General features: G+C 28.2%; 1 protein-coding gene across 7 annotated transcripts in view; it reads left to right on the plus strand.

Annotated features, from left to right (window-relative positions):
- LOC122509085 (transcriptional regulator ERG homolog) overlaps positions 1-16,718 on the plus strand; it is a 151,593-nt gene that overhangs the window by 113,032 nt on the left and 21,843 nt on the right. For all 7 annotated transcript variants that reach the window (XM_043622886.1, XM_043622850.1, XM_043622868.1 and 4 more), the window contains one exon: positions 13,089-13,148. In XM_043622886.1, the coding sequence (XP_043478821.1) occupies positions 13,089-13,148 (60 nt within the window). The remainder of the gene's footprint in view (positions 1-13,088; positions 13,149-16,718) is intronic.

A 16,718-nucleotide genomic window follows, 5' to 3' on the forward strand; every position in this document is an offset into this window, starting at 1 on the left:
TGGAACCCTCGCTTCCGGTCTAAAATCTCAGGGGGTACATACTGATTACATCAGAGTCAAGTTGGGTCACGCTACTCCTACCACAGACCGTTACCCATTTTAGCCTTTGGTGAAGGGGAACGAGGCGATGTTATGCCGACGCCACGCGTGTTATATTGCTTCTACATTATTTCATTAATATATATGCACTTCGACTTAGACGAGTGTTTCATTTTAAGTAGTTTATAACTACTTCCTTGCTGTGTCTTTTCGTTCTCATATTAATTTTCTTCTCACACTCGAATTTTTTCTGAATTAAAATCAAAATTGTTTCCATTTACATATGGAAAAAAATAAAACGCAAAAAAACTAGACTAGTGCTTATTTAGATTTTTTACTCACATATATTAATTTAAATATTGGGATCATAAAAAATTAAGACTTTTATTATCTGTTTTAAAAAAACTAACTTATCGTGGTAATGGTTAGGCCATTTCGAATAACAATTTTCGAAGGTGTAAAAATTCTACAATTCTCATTTATTAATTTCAGGGACCATAAAAAATTTATTTTCAAATATCTTTCTAAGAGGTCAATTTCACACTTTTCAATACTATCTTCGCTACTCATTACTCTCTAAATCTGAATCAGCGAAATTTCACTGATTCTCAGCGATAAGTATGCCACTATTTTAAAACAGCGTATATGCGCTAATTAATCAGTGAAGTTTCACTGATTATTTAGTGAAATTTTACTAATTCACAGCGCATATACGCTAATTGAAATAGTGGCATACTTATCGCTGATTCAGATTTAGAGAGTACCCATTCATTGCTACAAAATAGCAAAAGAATTTCTTGGTCATCGGATAGAATTTATTTTAGAATATTAAAACAATTAGCTGTACTTCCATTTAGTAAAAATTAATCCTTGCTTCTGGGTTTAAATGGGGTTTAATACAGGTTTAATGACAGCTGTCAGCAGTCAAAGAATACTGACGAACTTTTGACAAATTGAATATTTTAGAAATTTTCAAAAATTATAATCAAATTCTTTAAAATGATTCAATTATATTCAAAAAATATTCGAAATTAAATTATTTTAAAAAAATATTATTAAATTATCTAGTTATGAAATTATCTAGTTTATATTATTAAATTATCTAATTATAATTAATATTATTAAATTATCTAGTATTTTCATAAAATTTCGCGAAAGAATTCAATTAGGATTTTTAAAAAATTTGATAAAATTCATCCAAAATACAAATATTTTCGTATAAATAATAAAATTTTCACAGGATTTCAATTAATTTAGAATAGCATTTTCAACAATAATTCAATTACTTTCACTAATAATAACATTTTTCATAGAAATTCAATTTTCAAAAAAAAATTTAATAAAATACTAAGCAAGAATTCAATTATTTTCATAAATAATAAAACTCACAGAAGAATTTCAATTATTTTCATAAATAATAAATTTCTTCTAAGGAATTCAATTATTTTTGAAAATTTCAATAAAATTCTTTGCTACTATTTAATTATTTTCATAAATAATAAAATTCATCGCAGGATTTTAATTATTTTTAATACAATTTTACAGGAATTGCTTAAAAAAATGGAATTATTCTTTAAATTTTAATTTCAATTCCTCGAAAAAATCAATTATTTAAAAAATGTTTTTTTTAATTCTTTGGGAAAATTCAATTATATTTACAAAAATATTAGAACTTTTTACAGGAATTCAATTGTTTTCAAGTATTTTTAAAAAATTACGAAAGAAATCAATTATTTTAAATACAATTTTAAATAATTTTTTTTAAATAATTCAATTCTTATTTTAGATTTGAATAAAATTCTTTCCAAGAATTTAATTATTTACATAAATAATTCTTCTAAAGAATTCAATTATTAAAGATAGATAACAAAATTATTCCCGAAAATAAAATTATTTTAAAGCATTTTATCATAATTCTTTGCAAAAATCAATTATTTTCATAATTAATAAAATTTCCACAGGAGTGTAATTAATTCAGAATAGCATTTTCAAAAAAATTTTGAAAAATCAATTATTTAACAAAATTTTTATACAATTCTTCACAATAATTCAATTTCTTTCACTAATAATAACATTTTTCATGAAAATTCAATTTTTTAAACAAATTTTTAATAAATTCTATAAGCAAGAATTCAATTATTTTCATAAATAATAAAACTCATCGAAGACTTTTAATTATTATTTTTAAATACTGTTTTAAATTAATTTATCGAAAAATTCAATTATTTAAAATAAAATTTTCATAAAATTTTATTATATTTCGAAAAAATTAATTATTTAAAGAATGTTTTTGAAAATTTCAATAAAATTCTTTGCAACTATTCAGTTATTTTCATAAATAATAAAATTCATCGCAGGATTTCAATTATTTTTAATACAATTTTACAGGAATTGCTCAAAAAATGGAATTATTCTTTAAATTTTAATTTCAATTCATCGAAAAAATAAATTATTTAAAAAAATGGTTTTTTTAAATTCTTTGGAAGAATTCAATTATATTTACAAAAATATTAGAATTTTTTACAGAAATTCAATTGTTTTCAAATATTTTAATAAAATTGTTCGAATGAAATCAATTATTTTAAATAAAATTTAATTAAATTTTTTTGAAATAATTCAATTATTCTTTTAGTTTTTAATAAAATTCTTCCCAAGAATTTAATTATTTACATAAATAATTCTTCGGAACAATTCAATTATATCGAGAAATAACAAAATTATTCCAGAAAATTCAATTATTTTGAGGCATTTTAATTGAATTCTTTGCAAAATTCAATTATTTTCATAAATAAGAATATTTATCACAAGAAATTGAATTATTTTTAAAAGTTATAAATTTTTTCTTGGAAATTCAATTATTTAAAAAAATTCTTATAAAATCGTTCACAAGAATTCAATTATTTTTATAAATAATATAAAATCGTTTGCAAGAATTCAATTATTTTCATAAATAGGTAATAAAATGCTTTTTAGGAATTCAATTATTTTTAAAAAAATTTAATAAAATGCCACACAGACATTTAATTATTCTTAAAAAATTTAATAAAACTGTTGGTCAAATTTAATTTTTTTTTAAAAACTTTTTGCAATTCAATGATTTTCAATATCTACTATTTTTATAAAATTTCCAAACAGAATTAAATTATTTAAAAATTTTTTTGTAGAACTAAATCTTAGTAAGAATTCAATTTTTTTCATAAATAATAAAATTCGTTGCAAGAATTTAATATATCATGATAAGAAAGAAGATAAGAAAGAAGTAAATATTTTTATTGAAAATTAGAAAAAAGTCAGAGAAATAAAAAATAAAATGAAATTCTTGTCAGTTCTGTGAAGTGTCTAAAACGACATGTTAGGTTTTATATCGACTAATGTACAATTGTAATTATAAAAATAACTCCTTTTTTATTGAAGGGTCGCTGATTATGAATCCGATGACAGTTTTAAAAAATTCAAAATGTCGGATCCAATATGGCGACCATAAAAATTTAAAAGAAAAATCAGATTCTCTCGAAATTTGTAAACTCGGTAAATACGAAATCTGTATTAATTTTTGAAAATTCAAAGTATTCGAAATTTAGAGAGCATGAAATTTAAATGGATTCTCCCAAAACTTATTAGCAGCCTTACAATTATTACTAAAAAGTTGATAAAAAAATGCCTGTTGATATTTGCTAGATTAAAAAAAATTCACAGAGCTACAGAAAATGTTCAGAAGCATATAATATTAGATTAACATTTGAGAAACTGTTACTAAACCTTTTAATATTTACTATATTTAAAAAATTATAAGTTTCTAACACAAACATCACAATTGCAATCATTCGAAACGTAAGTAATAAAAACTATGCGAATACGATCTTTTAAATTTTATGGTCGCCATATTAGATCCACCATTCTGAAGTTTTAAAAAATAATACCAGATTTGTAATCAGCGCCTAAAAACACACGAGAAACATATTTCAAGCTATTTTAATTGAATTTTATAAATTTTTGATTTTCCACCCTCAGCCTAAAAAAGGGGAAATGATTTCTATCATTAGAATAGTAAGTATGCCGATATAAAAAAATGCTTTTATTAATCATTTTTTGAACCTTCGATGATCCTACTATTAAAAACTATTTGATTTGAAATGTTGAGAAATAAAGTAAATCTCCATGAGGAAACAAGATATTTATGAAGAATTCTATTTTAAAAGACCACCCTAATCCCTATCTAGCATGGTCAAGGGATCAATCCCTATCGGGAGAGAGATTTTTAACCCTCCATCTGTTTTATTAAATTACAGGAAATCAAAATGAAAATGGTTTAATTTTCAATTTGTCTTTTAAAAAGAAATATAACTTCTACATTGCTTAATAACAGTTTTTAAGAACTTTAATTACGAATCTACTTAAATTTTTTTTTAATATTGTTTCCAGATGGTGGACAAAATTTTAACTATAGTTAAGCTGAAATTTTAAAAATTGACATGAACTGAATTTGGATTTCAAGAATTTTTAGACATTTATGCTGTTAATTGTTTCGATTATTTTCCAAATAATATAGAAGGAGAAATAAGTTTTATTGACATTTTTTCATAATGCTTTAAAGATTATTTAACAATAACCCAATGATCTTGAACTGCAAGAAATTATTGGCTATAAAAGTATACGAAGTCATTGGAGTGTTAGAATCCTTTAGAGAGGATTTCCGTGTAGGTAAACACAAACTGAGTGCTTCGTAAACGGTTCTCCCTACTTTTGTCGATGGTTCCATCCTATCAAGTTGATTCTCTCTTATGTGTACGATAGTCACATTCCCGTAAGATTGCAATCTGCTTACGAGTACAATAAAAGCTAATTTTTTACAATCCTAAAGGGAAAGATTTAAAAATTTCCTGAAATTCAATCACATTTTTCATGCACATATGTTTGATTTTGCTTACATATGAAATAGGATTTTAGTTTCACAATTTCCTTAAAAGTCAGTTGTTCAAATAGATTTTGAATGATATAAAATGGATATTCATTTGAGTAACTATTGTGCACAGTAGGATTCTCCAAAAAATGTGAATATTTAATCGTTTCGGATGGAAGACAAAAGTGAGCCTAAAAAATAAATAAATAAATCGATTTTTAAAAATATAGAGTTGTTGTTGATTTTATTTTTTTCTTCAGGATGTCATATTTCATAACATCTTTAGAATTTGAGGCGTTACGAATACAGAATAATATCTGCGAATGGAGACTTAGTTCATTCTTCCACTCTCAGAAAGAATATGGATTACCTGATAGATAGCATGAAATTAAAACTTGAGGACTCATCCTAACTCAAAAAGAAATTTGCAGCTACATCGACAGAATAGAGAGGATTTAATATAGGTATACAATAAAGGAACCTATGTTCATATCAAGAATAATCAACGCAAGAAAGTATTATCTTTACACTGTAGTTGAAGGAAACACATTTAGAGAACCAATAATACTTGTGGTCTCTGTTCCTAATGGCCAATTTGTGTCTATTCGTATTCCTACTCTGATATCTTCTGTGATAGTGTTTAATAGCATATGAGTAAATCCAATCTTGACTCAGGTATATTGGATTTCTATGTGTATGTACTTCCATCATTGAAAATGATAGAAATACTCCATCTGCAAATAACTCATTGTCGGTACTGAGAAAATTAAATAATTCATATATTTATATTTTAAAAGGGTTCCGCTGCTCCTACCTAAGGGTAGGCAGGAAAGTTTGTAGTCTCAAGGGAGATGAAAAAGATGTTACTTTTGGTGTAATTGAAATGTTTAAATTTAGATAATTATCATTAAACTTGTCAATGTACAGAGTGAATTTCGCATATCTTTTACTGTGAAACAGGAATTGACTACCATATTAAAGCTTTCAAAAGCATCAACGTATTTTAAACAGCCTAAGCTACAGCTTGAAGGCAAAATATTATTTATATACTTTACAACTATTTCCTGAAATTTCCACTTTAAATTACTTAAATCCTTAACCTCGTTTTTCATTCTCCAACCATTCCCTCTCTCGATATCATCCTAACCTTTCACTACCATAATCCCAACAAACTTACAATCAAACTATCCTTCTTCATTTCTCTCAATTCACCCGATCATTCATTCCAACCTCAAACACTAGTCCATTACATTCTTTCACGCACCATTTTACCCCATCCACCCACCCACATTCCCTACCCATTCTTACTTCAATTCCATTCTTTCTTTCGATCCATGCCTTCTCTCCCAGCAACCATCTTATTCTCCTCTTCATCCACGTTCTGTCCTCATCTATTCTCGCAGCACATCCTTTCAACCTCATAACCTCCTCTTTCTCCTCCTCAATTCCCAGTTCTACTGACCATATCCACGGAATCCCATTCGCATCCATACTCATCGCTTTCATCTGCCTAATATTAATTTTCACCTCTATCCTTTCAGCCTGTCTCCCCACCTCTTTTCTTCCTTCACTTAATCGTGCATTCATACCCCTAATCACTATATTTATCTTTTATCTCTTATACCTTTCAACTCACTCGCCCATATTTTCCACTTTTCCTGCATACTTTCCATCTCCTCATCTTAATCATCCATCTGTTTACCCCTCTCATCACCTGCTTCACACACCGTTACAAAATTCTTTCTCACTCTCACAAAACGCTCTTCCATTGCCTCATTCAACATTTTCACTAGCTCCATCAAATCCACGCAGTCTTCACGCGTCATATCCTTTCCATTCTTCCCTATTCCCCTTTTAAATATTCGCGCCTTATTTTTACGCTCTCGAACACTTCTTGAATCAGACTCAACCATTACAAAAATCTACCTTATCACTCAATATTTCACTTCGTCTCTCTCTCTCCTTTCTCTCACTTCAAGCAACCTAACCTCACAATATCCACTTCTCTTTTTCACCTTTTTTATCACTCACACTTACCCACTCGTACACATACCCTCTTTATACTTTCACCACCACTCTTTCCTTTGTTATCCTAAACACTACACAACCCACCCTTCAATAAAATACTTAAAATTTTGCCAAAAACTCTTAACGTTTTACAAACGCGTGCACAACTCAACGGTACCGGAAATGGTAGCCAACGACTCCAAGTAATAAGTGCAATTCCGGAGAAGGAATCAAATCTAAAATAAGTTAATCGCTACTAGTTTGGATAATAGGTGGATGTATACAATTTTTGTATTTTTTTATAACAGTTTTCTTGCTTCCAGCATCACACCAGTCCATCTAATTTTTTAATCCAGTACCAATAGTACGAAGCTTATCATCATTATCGAGATTATTTTTGTTTGAAAAGCACCAACAACGTGGAAATAAACTTGAATGTGACATAATATCAACAATAATATTCGCTAGTTTTAAATAGGTGGCGATCGTACCTTCAAACCCTGTTGAAAATGTGACCAACAATAGAAGGTTTAATAAGTGTTTGAAAATAGTTTTATTCTAGTTAATCACAGAATTCACTATCTTGAAACACACTTATACGATTGCACATAGTATGAACAGAATTTGAACATAGAATTTGTATTTTGAGAATGATTCGTACCTGAAAAACACATTTTCAACATTCAGTAAGAGCACTTATCAAACACTTTTCTGACATACATAACAGGGTTTATACTATGTTTTGAAAACATTTAGTTCACAGAGTAATGAAATAAGTATTTATGAAACACTGAAACGTTCCAATATACAAGCATCAAACACATTTATTGTGTGCTTAAACACGTAATTCACAATGAATAAACATTTTATAAAACATCAAACACATTTATTGTGTTCTTATACACGCAATTCACAAGGAATAAACATTTTATGAAACACTATTTAAACACACTTTGTTCCAATTTTTCGACAGGGAAATCATTAATGTTTAATGCTTGTCACAATTGTAACACATTTGCATAATTCTCTTCAGAATTAGGAGCCAATGCAAGAATAAACAGTTTTTTAACACTCGAATTTCTAGATTTTTTTCACTTTCAATCAAATCATAATCTGTGTCTGACTGTTGAGACAAACTTTTAAAAATTCGCCTCCTTCATCTATACCAAATTTCAAATGTTTTTTATTAATATTACGAGATTCCATTGTAGAATCAATTATTTCTCGTAGATCGGTACAATAAACTACCAATTCTGGAGCAGCAGATACAGAATTTTGTTTTACATTAAGGAAATTAACAGTCTTACATTCAAATAAATGGTCCAGAGTATGATTACTATCAAGTAATTTTCTTTTTAAGAGTGGTTCTATTATTTTCGATAACTTTTATAACTTAAATTGAACTGTTTTATAATGATTTGGAAAACTTTTACGTAAAATAACGTTTCTTTAGATTTCCGATCGTAATTTGGAGGGGATTTCCTCCTTTTGGCTGCAATAACTTTATTGAGTCAGAATAACCTTTTTCTCCAATAACATTTTTTATAAAGCTGGATGTTAATTGTTCTTTCGTCTTTAATTCAAATTTGTTCGTCATATTCCTTACATCATTCACAATCTTTGATGTTTTGCAATTATATGAGTTTTACCTTTCTGTAAAACAGACAAACAATTAGAACAGTCTTTCGTAATAGCTGATTGTATATTAATCTTTGTCTTATTTTTGCTACAACACAAAAAATAAATAACATAACGGTTTTCTTCATGTGTGCAAGCATGATTTTTAATAATTATAGGTTTGTTGTGCAACATGATGTTTAATTCACTAACATTTGATAAACTAAGTCCATTCGTGTAAATTTAAATTTTTTAGGTGTAGTTTAAACTAAATCGTTAACAATTGTTAACGATTCTCTCAATAAAACATCATCTTAATGTCAAGTTAAACTATAAACAATTTAAAGTTAGATTTGAAGTTAGTTCAAATACATTTGCTGAAGCATAAGTCAATAAAAAAAATTCTTTTTAAATCACGTAATTATTTTCATTTTTTGTTTAATATGTATTTCTAAGAAAACAATTATAATGACACATTCAATAAGTGGAGAGTAAATACGAAATTTAGAACAAAAATCGCATTTAAAAAAGTGTTCAGTCTTTGATTTTAATTTTTCTTGCAGAATGGTCCGGAAACAGTCCCCTAACAATCCCAAAAAGAAAATCAGAGGTAGAAGAAAGTATTAGACCCTGTAGGCTCATGGAGATAAATTGTTTTAAAGACTTCTTTAGATTATTTTGTAGATGTTCATGTTTGTTCGAAAAACGTTTTGTATTCTAAAAATATCTTCCGGACACGAGACTGAGCGTGTGTATTAATCAAAAATCGAAAAATAAAATTGCATTTTAATCCTATGAGGTTGTGGCTATCGCAGGAACTACGATTTTTTAAAAATACCGAAACTTGAATGTTTTACGTGGTTTTCAATTTCATTTTCTAATTGAAATGAATTTAATTATTTTCCATTTTTCCAAAACACTTTATTTCAATGACAAATAAATTTAGGAAGTAAGCTTGGCAGATGCTATGCTATGAGTAGCAGTTGGTGATGACTATGTTAAACAATTTGATTTTGTGATTCTGATTGGAACGTAGAACAATCTTGAGCAAGGGTCGCAGGATACGGAATTCAGGGTCCAAGTTGGGGTTCTGCCGCAATCAGTGTAGCCGCGGGACTCCGACCTATCCTCGGATCTTCCCTTCTCTTAAAATTAACACAAATGTTAGCGCCATTCCTATGCTAACACTACTCTTACTGGGTCAGATCTTGTAACGTTGCACTTTTCAAGAAATATTGCCTTTTTATCTTTTTTTCAACTTCTTCAACGAAGATATTATCTGGAAAACACTAAGCAAACAATAAAAATTAAATATTAAAAATATATTTTAAGTTATAAAATCATATTATCGTTATATTAATTTAAGTACAAGATGCAACATTTTTAAGGCAGTCAATGTTGAATTTATGCAAAGTAAAAAATAAAGTAAATAAAAGAAACAAAAGTTATTTGTTGATTACCTAAAAAAATAAAACTTTTCATCATGTTCAATAATGTCATAAAAGTTTTAATAATAACCTACCTAAATATAATATTTTGCAAACATTAAATGTGAGCGTAGCACACATACTGCCACGTTAGATGTGTACCTCATTGTTGAACATATTATCTGCGCATTCACAAGCAATTACATGGGGTGGAGTAATCCTGTTACGAGTTGCAGAGATTCTTTGGGGGAGGATCAAAGGACCAGCTAGACTGTACCATTTTATTCTTCAAGCGTAAACAATACCAAAACTAGTGAAAAAAGATAAAGATTAAGATTGAAAGAAACTGGTGTTTTTTTCACTTTTAGATAGGTTTTATCTAAAAAAATTAAATTTTATTTACAAATTTCTAAATTATTTGTAAAATTATTGCGACTTAAAAAACATTTTAGCAGACATCAAACCTATGAGAAAACTTTTACGATCAACATGACAAGATATATTTGTTAAGATATTCAAGAAATTTCGTCTGTGATCAGTAGAATATATCAAGTTCAAGGACAGAATACATTTGATTTGTGATGACAGGCAAAGAAAGTAGGTGCATCAAAAATTATAGGTGATGAAAAACTCTTTAAGTAAAAAGGTGTGTTTTGTCTAGATGACAGACGTGGAACCCTGATTTTTATTTTACTTAACAAATACGGTACTTCATAATAATTGTTCAAAATATTACCTCTTGAAGGATAAGATCCGCCATCCTCTTTAAATGCTAAATATTTGTTTGTTAGATATAATTTTCAATTGTAACTCTATGAGAAGGAGGAAATTTTTTATTTCAGTCTGTCAGATGACCACTAAATTTGTTTAAATGTTTAAATACTTCGGTTAAAAACTTATTACTTATTCCAAAGTGTGTTCTTTAGTTAATAAAATATGAATTTTTATTACACCAATTATAAAGGTTAAAATGGTTGGTCAATGACATATGTTTGAACCCCACCTCCTCTACGTACTGTAACGATGTTTCCTTTTTCTTGGTAGTTCTTATCACCGCAGCGTTACGAAAATTTATTTATTTAAACGGTTCCTAGGGCTAATGAGCCCTCCAAGGAACAATAGATGAATACATTTTTGAGTGGAGAAACAATAAAGAGAAAAAAATTACATAATACAGTAAAAAAAATAATAGAAAAATTATAAATGTAGAGTCTAATATTCATGACGCAGCATGACGCGGATCCGTAACTATAATCCATAATTGTTGTGATAAAGAAACAAATAAAATATATAAAACAAACTATAACATTGATAAAACAAAAAGAAAATAAAATATTAAAAATATAATAAATATGTTGCCAATAAGTTATATCAAAAATCTTAATATGCGTCTTAAACAAGAAATAAATAAAAAGTCTTCTAAAAAAATGCTTCTGAGCATTTCTAATTTCTTTAGGCAATTTATTCCAAAGCCGAGCACCCTTGACGATAAAAGATTTTTGCATCTTGCAGGTTCAATGTGCAGGTATTTTCAAAACAGCTCGTCTTTCTCTAAGCCTATTTTTATTCGATTCATCAATATTTTTAAATTCGAAGAAATCATACAAGTATGATGGAATTTTACTATCGAATATTGAATACAACATATTACCCATGAAAAATTGCCTTCTTGCTGCAACTGTCAACAACCCAGACTTAATCCTGTATTTCGTAACGTGTTCAAACTTAGGCAAATTAAAAATAAAACGAATACAAGCATTTAAGGATCTTTCCAACTTATCATTTAATTCATCCGTGACATCGTCGTATACCGGACAGCAATAGTCAAAAATAGGGAGAATTAACGATTTAACTAATAGTATACGTGTTGATATAGGAAGGGATTCTTTGTTCTTATAAAGCTGTTGCAGAACTATAAAAACTTTACGAGAAATTTCAAAAACATTATCTTTCCAAGACAAGGTTCTGTTCAAAATAACCCCAAGATCCTTCACCGATTCCTTATATACTATAGGAATACAATTTACTGTGAGAGGAGAAAGAGTAGCTATGGCAGGATTGCAGCCAGTTGCAAACACCATTGCCTGATTTTTATTAAGATTAAGAGCAAGGCCATTATAATTCGACCAATCCACCACACAGTCAATATCGTGCTGAACCTTTTTCATTTAAGCCCTTCCCCAAGATCCGATATAAATAAGTTAAATAGAATTGAGGACAATGATGATCCCTGAGGAACCCCATACACCAGTCTACACCAATCCGAACAATCACTATTTTCGCCCATAACTCTCTGAAATCTACCATCCAGATAGGACTCGAACCACCTACATACTGATTTCGAAAGCTTGAACGCAGGAAGTTTATGTTTTAACCTGCCATGATCCATTGAGGGAAAAGCTTTAGAGAAATAAAAAAAAATTGCTATAGTAATATGCCTAACATCCATTGCTAATTTTACATCAGTTGTAAATTTCAGAAGTGAAGTGCATGTACTATGAAAATGGTAACAAACACCGATTTACGAATCCCGCACTTCGTTCTTGTAAAGTACCAGCGATGATCCGTTTTAGGGAACTTCCTCGGCGCCAGGTTGGTGAAATTAGGTTAAGTGGCATCCTTCTTCGGTTCCGTATATAGGTCATGCGCACCTTGGGTTCTCCCTTGCAGCAATATCTTTGACAAGTGATTGCCAGTTGACAGTCGTGACAATAATCTCTTGATTAACAATCTCATTTGTAGTTGAACATTTTCGGTCTGTTGATAATTCATTACCAGTAAGTCACTAAATACATGATTAACATAATGTGAATTACTATCAATCACGACGTGTGAAATTCTCTTGTGATATAAGATAAATTTTTACAACTCTACATTTGATATTATATCAACTCTATACAATTCAAAGATACAATAAATGAATTAAATGTTGATTTCGAGTCTGGCCACCACATTTAATTTATGATAATAATAAAGAATTAATTTAATAAGTTTCGGCGAAATCTCAATTCGGTTTTTATAACGTATGATCATTTAAAATCAACAATGATGCAGTACTAATAAATATTTTTCCAAAATAAAATCATTTTTTGTTTTAGGTTACGGAAGTAATTTATCAAAGTCAGCACTGGATTCACACACTCATCTTAGACAACCTGGTATGTAACTTTTTAACACTACTAAAATCCTTTGTTATAAAATGTGTCTGTATTGTCATTTTAAATGATAATTGAGCAATCATAATGATTGCAATGATAATATGTATATATTTTTTAAAGAACAATGTTTTAAATTAAAAATTGTTTTAAATTTCTATTAAAATTGCTACTACCAGGTGAAAAAGTTTCCAGGAATGGGAATAAAATTCGAAGGAGTCACCCCCGGGAATTTCTCGGTAGCGACTACGGGGAATATTCCAGGCCCATTCCAGGGATCTTTTTCACGTTGATTTGATTCTCTAATTGTAATTTTTTCTTAAATAGCTGCTAACACCATGAATTTTATTTAGTTTTGGTATAATATTCCATGACAATTATTGTATACTGTAAATTTCTCAAAATTTAAAGACAATAACGGGACAGTTTGGGTAATGACTCAAATAAAAACATTATTCTTAAAACTTATGTTTTTTAATAACTGAGATAAATATTAATAAAGTAATTTTGTTAGTTTAAAAGATATTGACTTCTATTTTCCAAAAACAAAGTAATTAATTATGTTGTTGCTATACTCAACTTTATATTTAGTGGTGAACACCGTTAAAAAAGATGTGGCTTAAAATACTCGAGACACTTGCTGTGAACGCAAAAACTTCCAATATTAAAAATAGGTATAAAATTGAAAAAGAGCAGCGTTAAAAACTAATTTTTTTGAAAAATACGTTTCTTAGTATTTTAACGTTAAAAAAGAGTAGGTATTTACACGTTTTTTTTTAAATAAGTGTTCATATCTATCTTCCTTGACTGAGGTGCTTAAGGCGAAATGCTTTAAGCCCAAGGTATCCGAGTTCGATCCCAGCTTCGTAGAAATTTTTTCATTATTTCTGTATAATTCAAAAAATATAAAGTTAACCTATGAAGGACAGGATTTTGCAATAAGAAATGAGGAATATTCATAAATAAACAAGTAACAAACAATTTTTTTTAATAAAAAACACGCTTTTTCAGTTTTTTCATTTATGAATATGTATGGATCCTTTATAGTAAAGGAATATCTTTGACTGTTACAAATATCGCGGCATGCATATTTAATCTATAAGGAACTACAATAGTAATGTTAAATTTCAAAATGGCGGACACAAAATGGCAACTAAAGAAAATTTTTTTTCGAAAAATCGTGGACGGGTATTAGAAATCGTAAAAACTTATTAGTTTTTCACAAAACTAGATATGTGAATATCTTTTAATTCGCTGGTGCACAATTTTCAATTCAACCTTAAAAATTTTAAATGTCGGACAACCTTTTACAGATGAATTTCCTTAGCCATTAAAATATTTTTGATATTTACAATGTTAATTAATTTGCTTGTAAAAAATAGAAGTCAATATCTTTGAAACCAAAACAAAATGCCGCATTATCTGTCTTAGTTTTTGAGAAACACAAGTTTTTAAAAGGCCTTCTTTTATTAAAGTTATTATCAAAGTGTTAAATTGTCAAAAATTGTTCTAATGAATAAAGAAACATTGCTCACTATTATTTGAATTTATTTATTTCACTGTACGTGTCGATTGGACAATTATCGTATAAAGCATAATAGATTTTATTTTGCTTTCGTTATTCTGCTTGTACATTCGACGCATTCCACGTCAAATAATTAAATTACTGCAGCTTGCCCTTTTTTCCTATTAACTTATAAGTAAATTATCGCTGGATCAAAAAAAGTTTCTGAACGTACGAAAAGGGTTTGCCCGCAGTAGGAACTTAATTTGAGATTTAGAAATCGTGATTGCTTTGCTTTTTCATGAGGAAGCTTTGTATTTGTGATAATTTTTGTTTTTCAAAACAGGTTGTATGGACTTATTTTTATCTATAATGCACAAAAATCGAAATTTGAAACAAATATTAAGATGTATACGTGGGTGTGTATGTCACAAAATATTGTACACAAATTATCTTAAACATATTTTGACAGATTATTCTGAAATTTTATACTCATTAATAATTAATTCCATATATTACCACCCACAAGAGTAAAAACTCCTGTAAGTATGAACACAAAATTTGTATTTTTGGATGAGTTATGAATTTTTTCAAAAAAAATTTTAAAAATTGATTTGTGCTTCCGTTATTCTGTTCATACGTTCGACGCATTCCACGTCAAAAAATTTACTGCAGTTTTCCCAATTTTCCTATTAACTTATTTTTGAAATCAAAAAAAATTTTGGGGGTAATTTTTTGAAGTTACTTCTTAAAATTTTTTTTAAAATACTTTATAATGTCCCCTTTAACATATATTTTTTCTAAATATTTTAAAAATATACTTTTTGAGAAAAATATTATTTTTTAATCACATGCACACACTCATTGGTGAGGCATCGAAAACAATGATTTTAAGCTGCTTCAAATTACAAATATTCTTAATCGGCGATTTCGAAAACCCTCGAGTAACGATTTTCTTATAGTCAATTCACGATATATTTTGAGCTTTTGAGAGAATTCCTTTACTTTTTCCTAGTGAAAATATAATGAAAAAGAAATTTTTCATGTTTATAAAAAAAATTTTTATACATTACATGAAAGAACGATAAGATTTACCTCTGAAATTTTAAATTGCAAATTTTTTCTGATGTAATTTTCATACAAAATAGAATGATCAATGGTTATTTTTCATTAGCTTGGGCGTTAATGGGTTAAACCCCTGTACCTTGACAACCCATCATACTAGGCTTGCAGCATTTACAGACTTCCAAGATGTTCTCTAATACTACACTTTGTGAGTTTACCTCAAATTATAAGGTGTACCTATAGAAAGTTACTACAAAGAGCGGTGATTATTTATATTCAATTGAATTTACTTTCACTATTTGAATTTACAACTCTTTCTAGTAATTTTCTGTCGGTAACAGTGCAATAAAAAATATTTAAAATTAAGCCTTTGATAGTGAATTTCCGGAGGCACATCGAGAAAAAATCAATATCACTGTATTATTACATTTTATATTCGTTACATTACAGTGATCTTACTGTTGAGGCCTTGAGGCGCATGATTATTCCCCAAATTTCAATTTCATAATTTTCAAAACATCGAAATTCTTATTATCGAAATGTCATTTCACATAATTTTTCATATTTCCAAATACCATTGAACATAATTTCCCTTTCTTGAAATATCAAATGACATATATGATCCAAACAACATAAATTTCATTTCTCCTAAACTTTTTGTCAGACAATTTTAAGATAGTTGTTTCCCATCTAGATGTTGTATATATTTTGGTTAAAACAGTCGGTAAAGTAGATGAAGATGGCGTTAAGTGATTTTTATAAAAGTAGAATAAATATGGCGCAAAATTAAAATTTACATCTTTTTGAACGGTATCAATAAGAGCCTAAGTTATTAGTCAGAATAAAAATTATGTTAAAAAACAATTCGATTATTTAAAAATTAGAATCAATGATTATTCGATAAAATGAAAATTGTCTTCAATAGTATTTCTAAATATAAGAATTATGTGAAATGAAATTTCGCAAACATACAAATTGAATTGAATGTCGATTATTGTAAATGA

Source organism: Leptopilina heterotoma, unplaced genomic scaffold, assembly GCF_015476425.1.
Source record: "Leptopilina heterotoma isolate Lh14 unplaced genomic scaffold, ASM1547642v1 Lhet_115, whole genome shotgun sequence".
Classification (NCBI taxonomy): domain Eukaryota; kingdom Metazoa; phylum Arthropoda; class Insecta; order Hymenoptera; family Figitidae; genus Leptopilina; species Leptopilina heterotoma.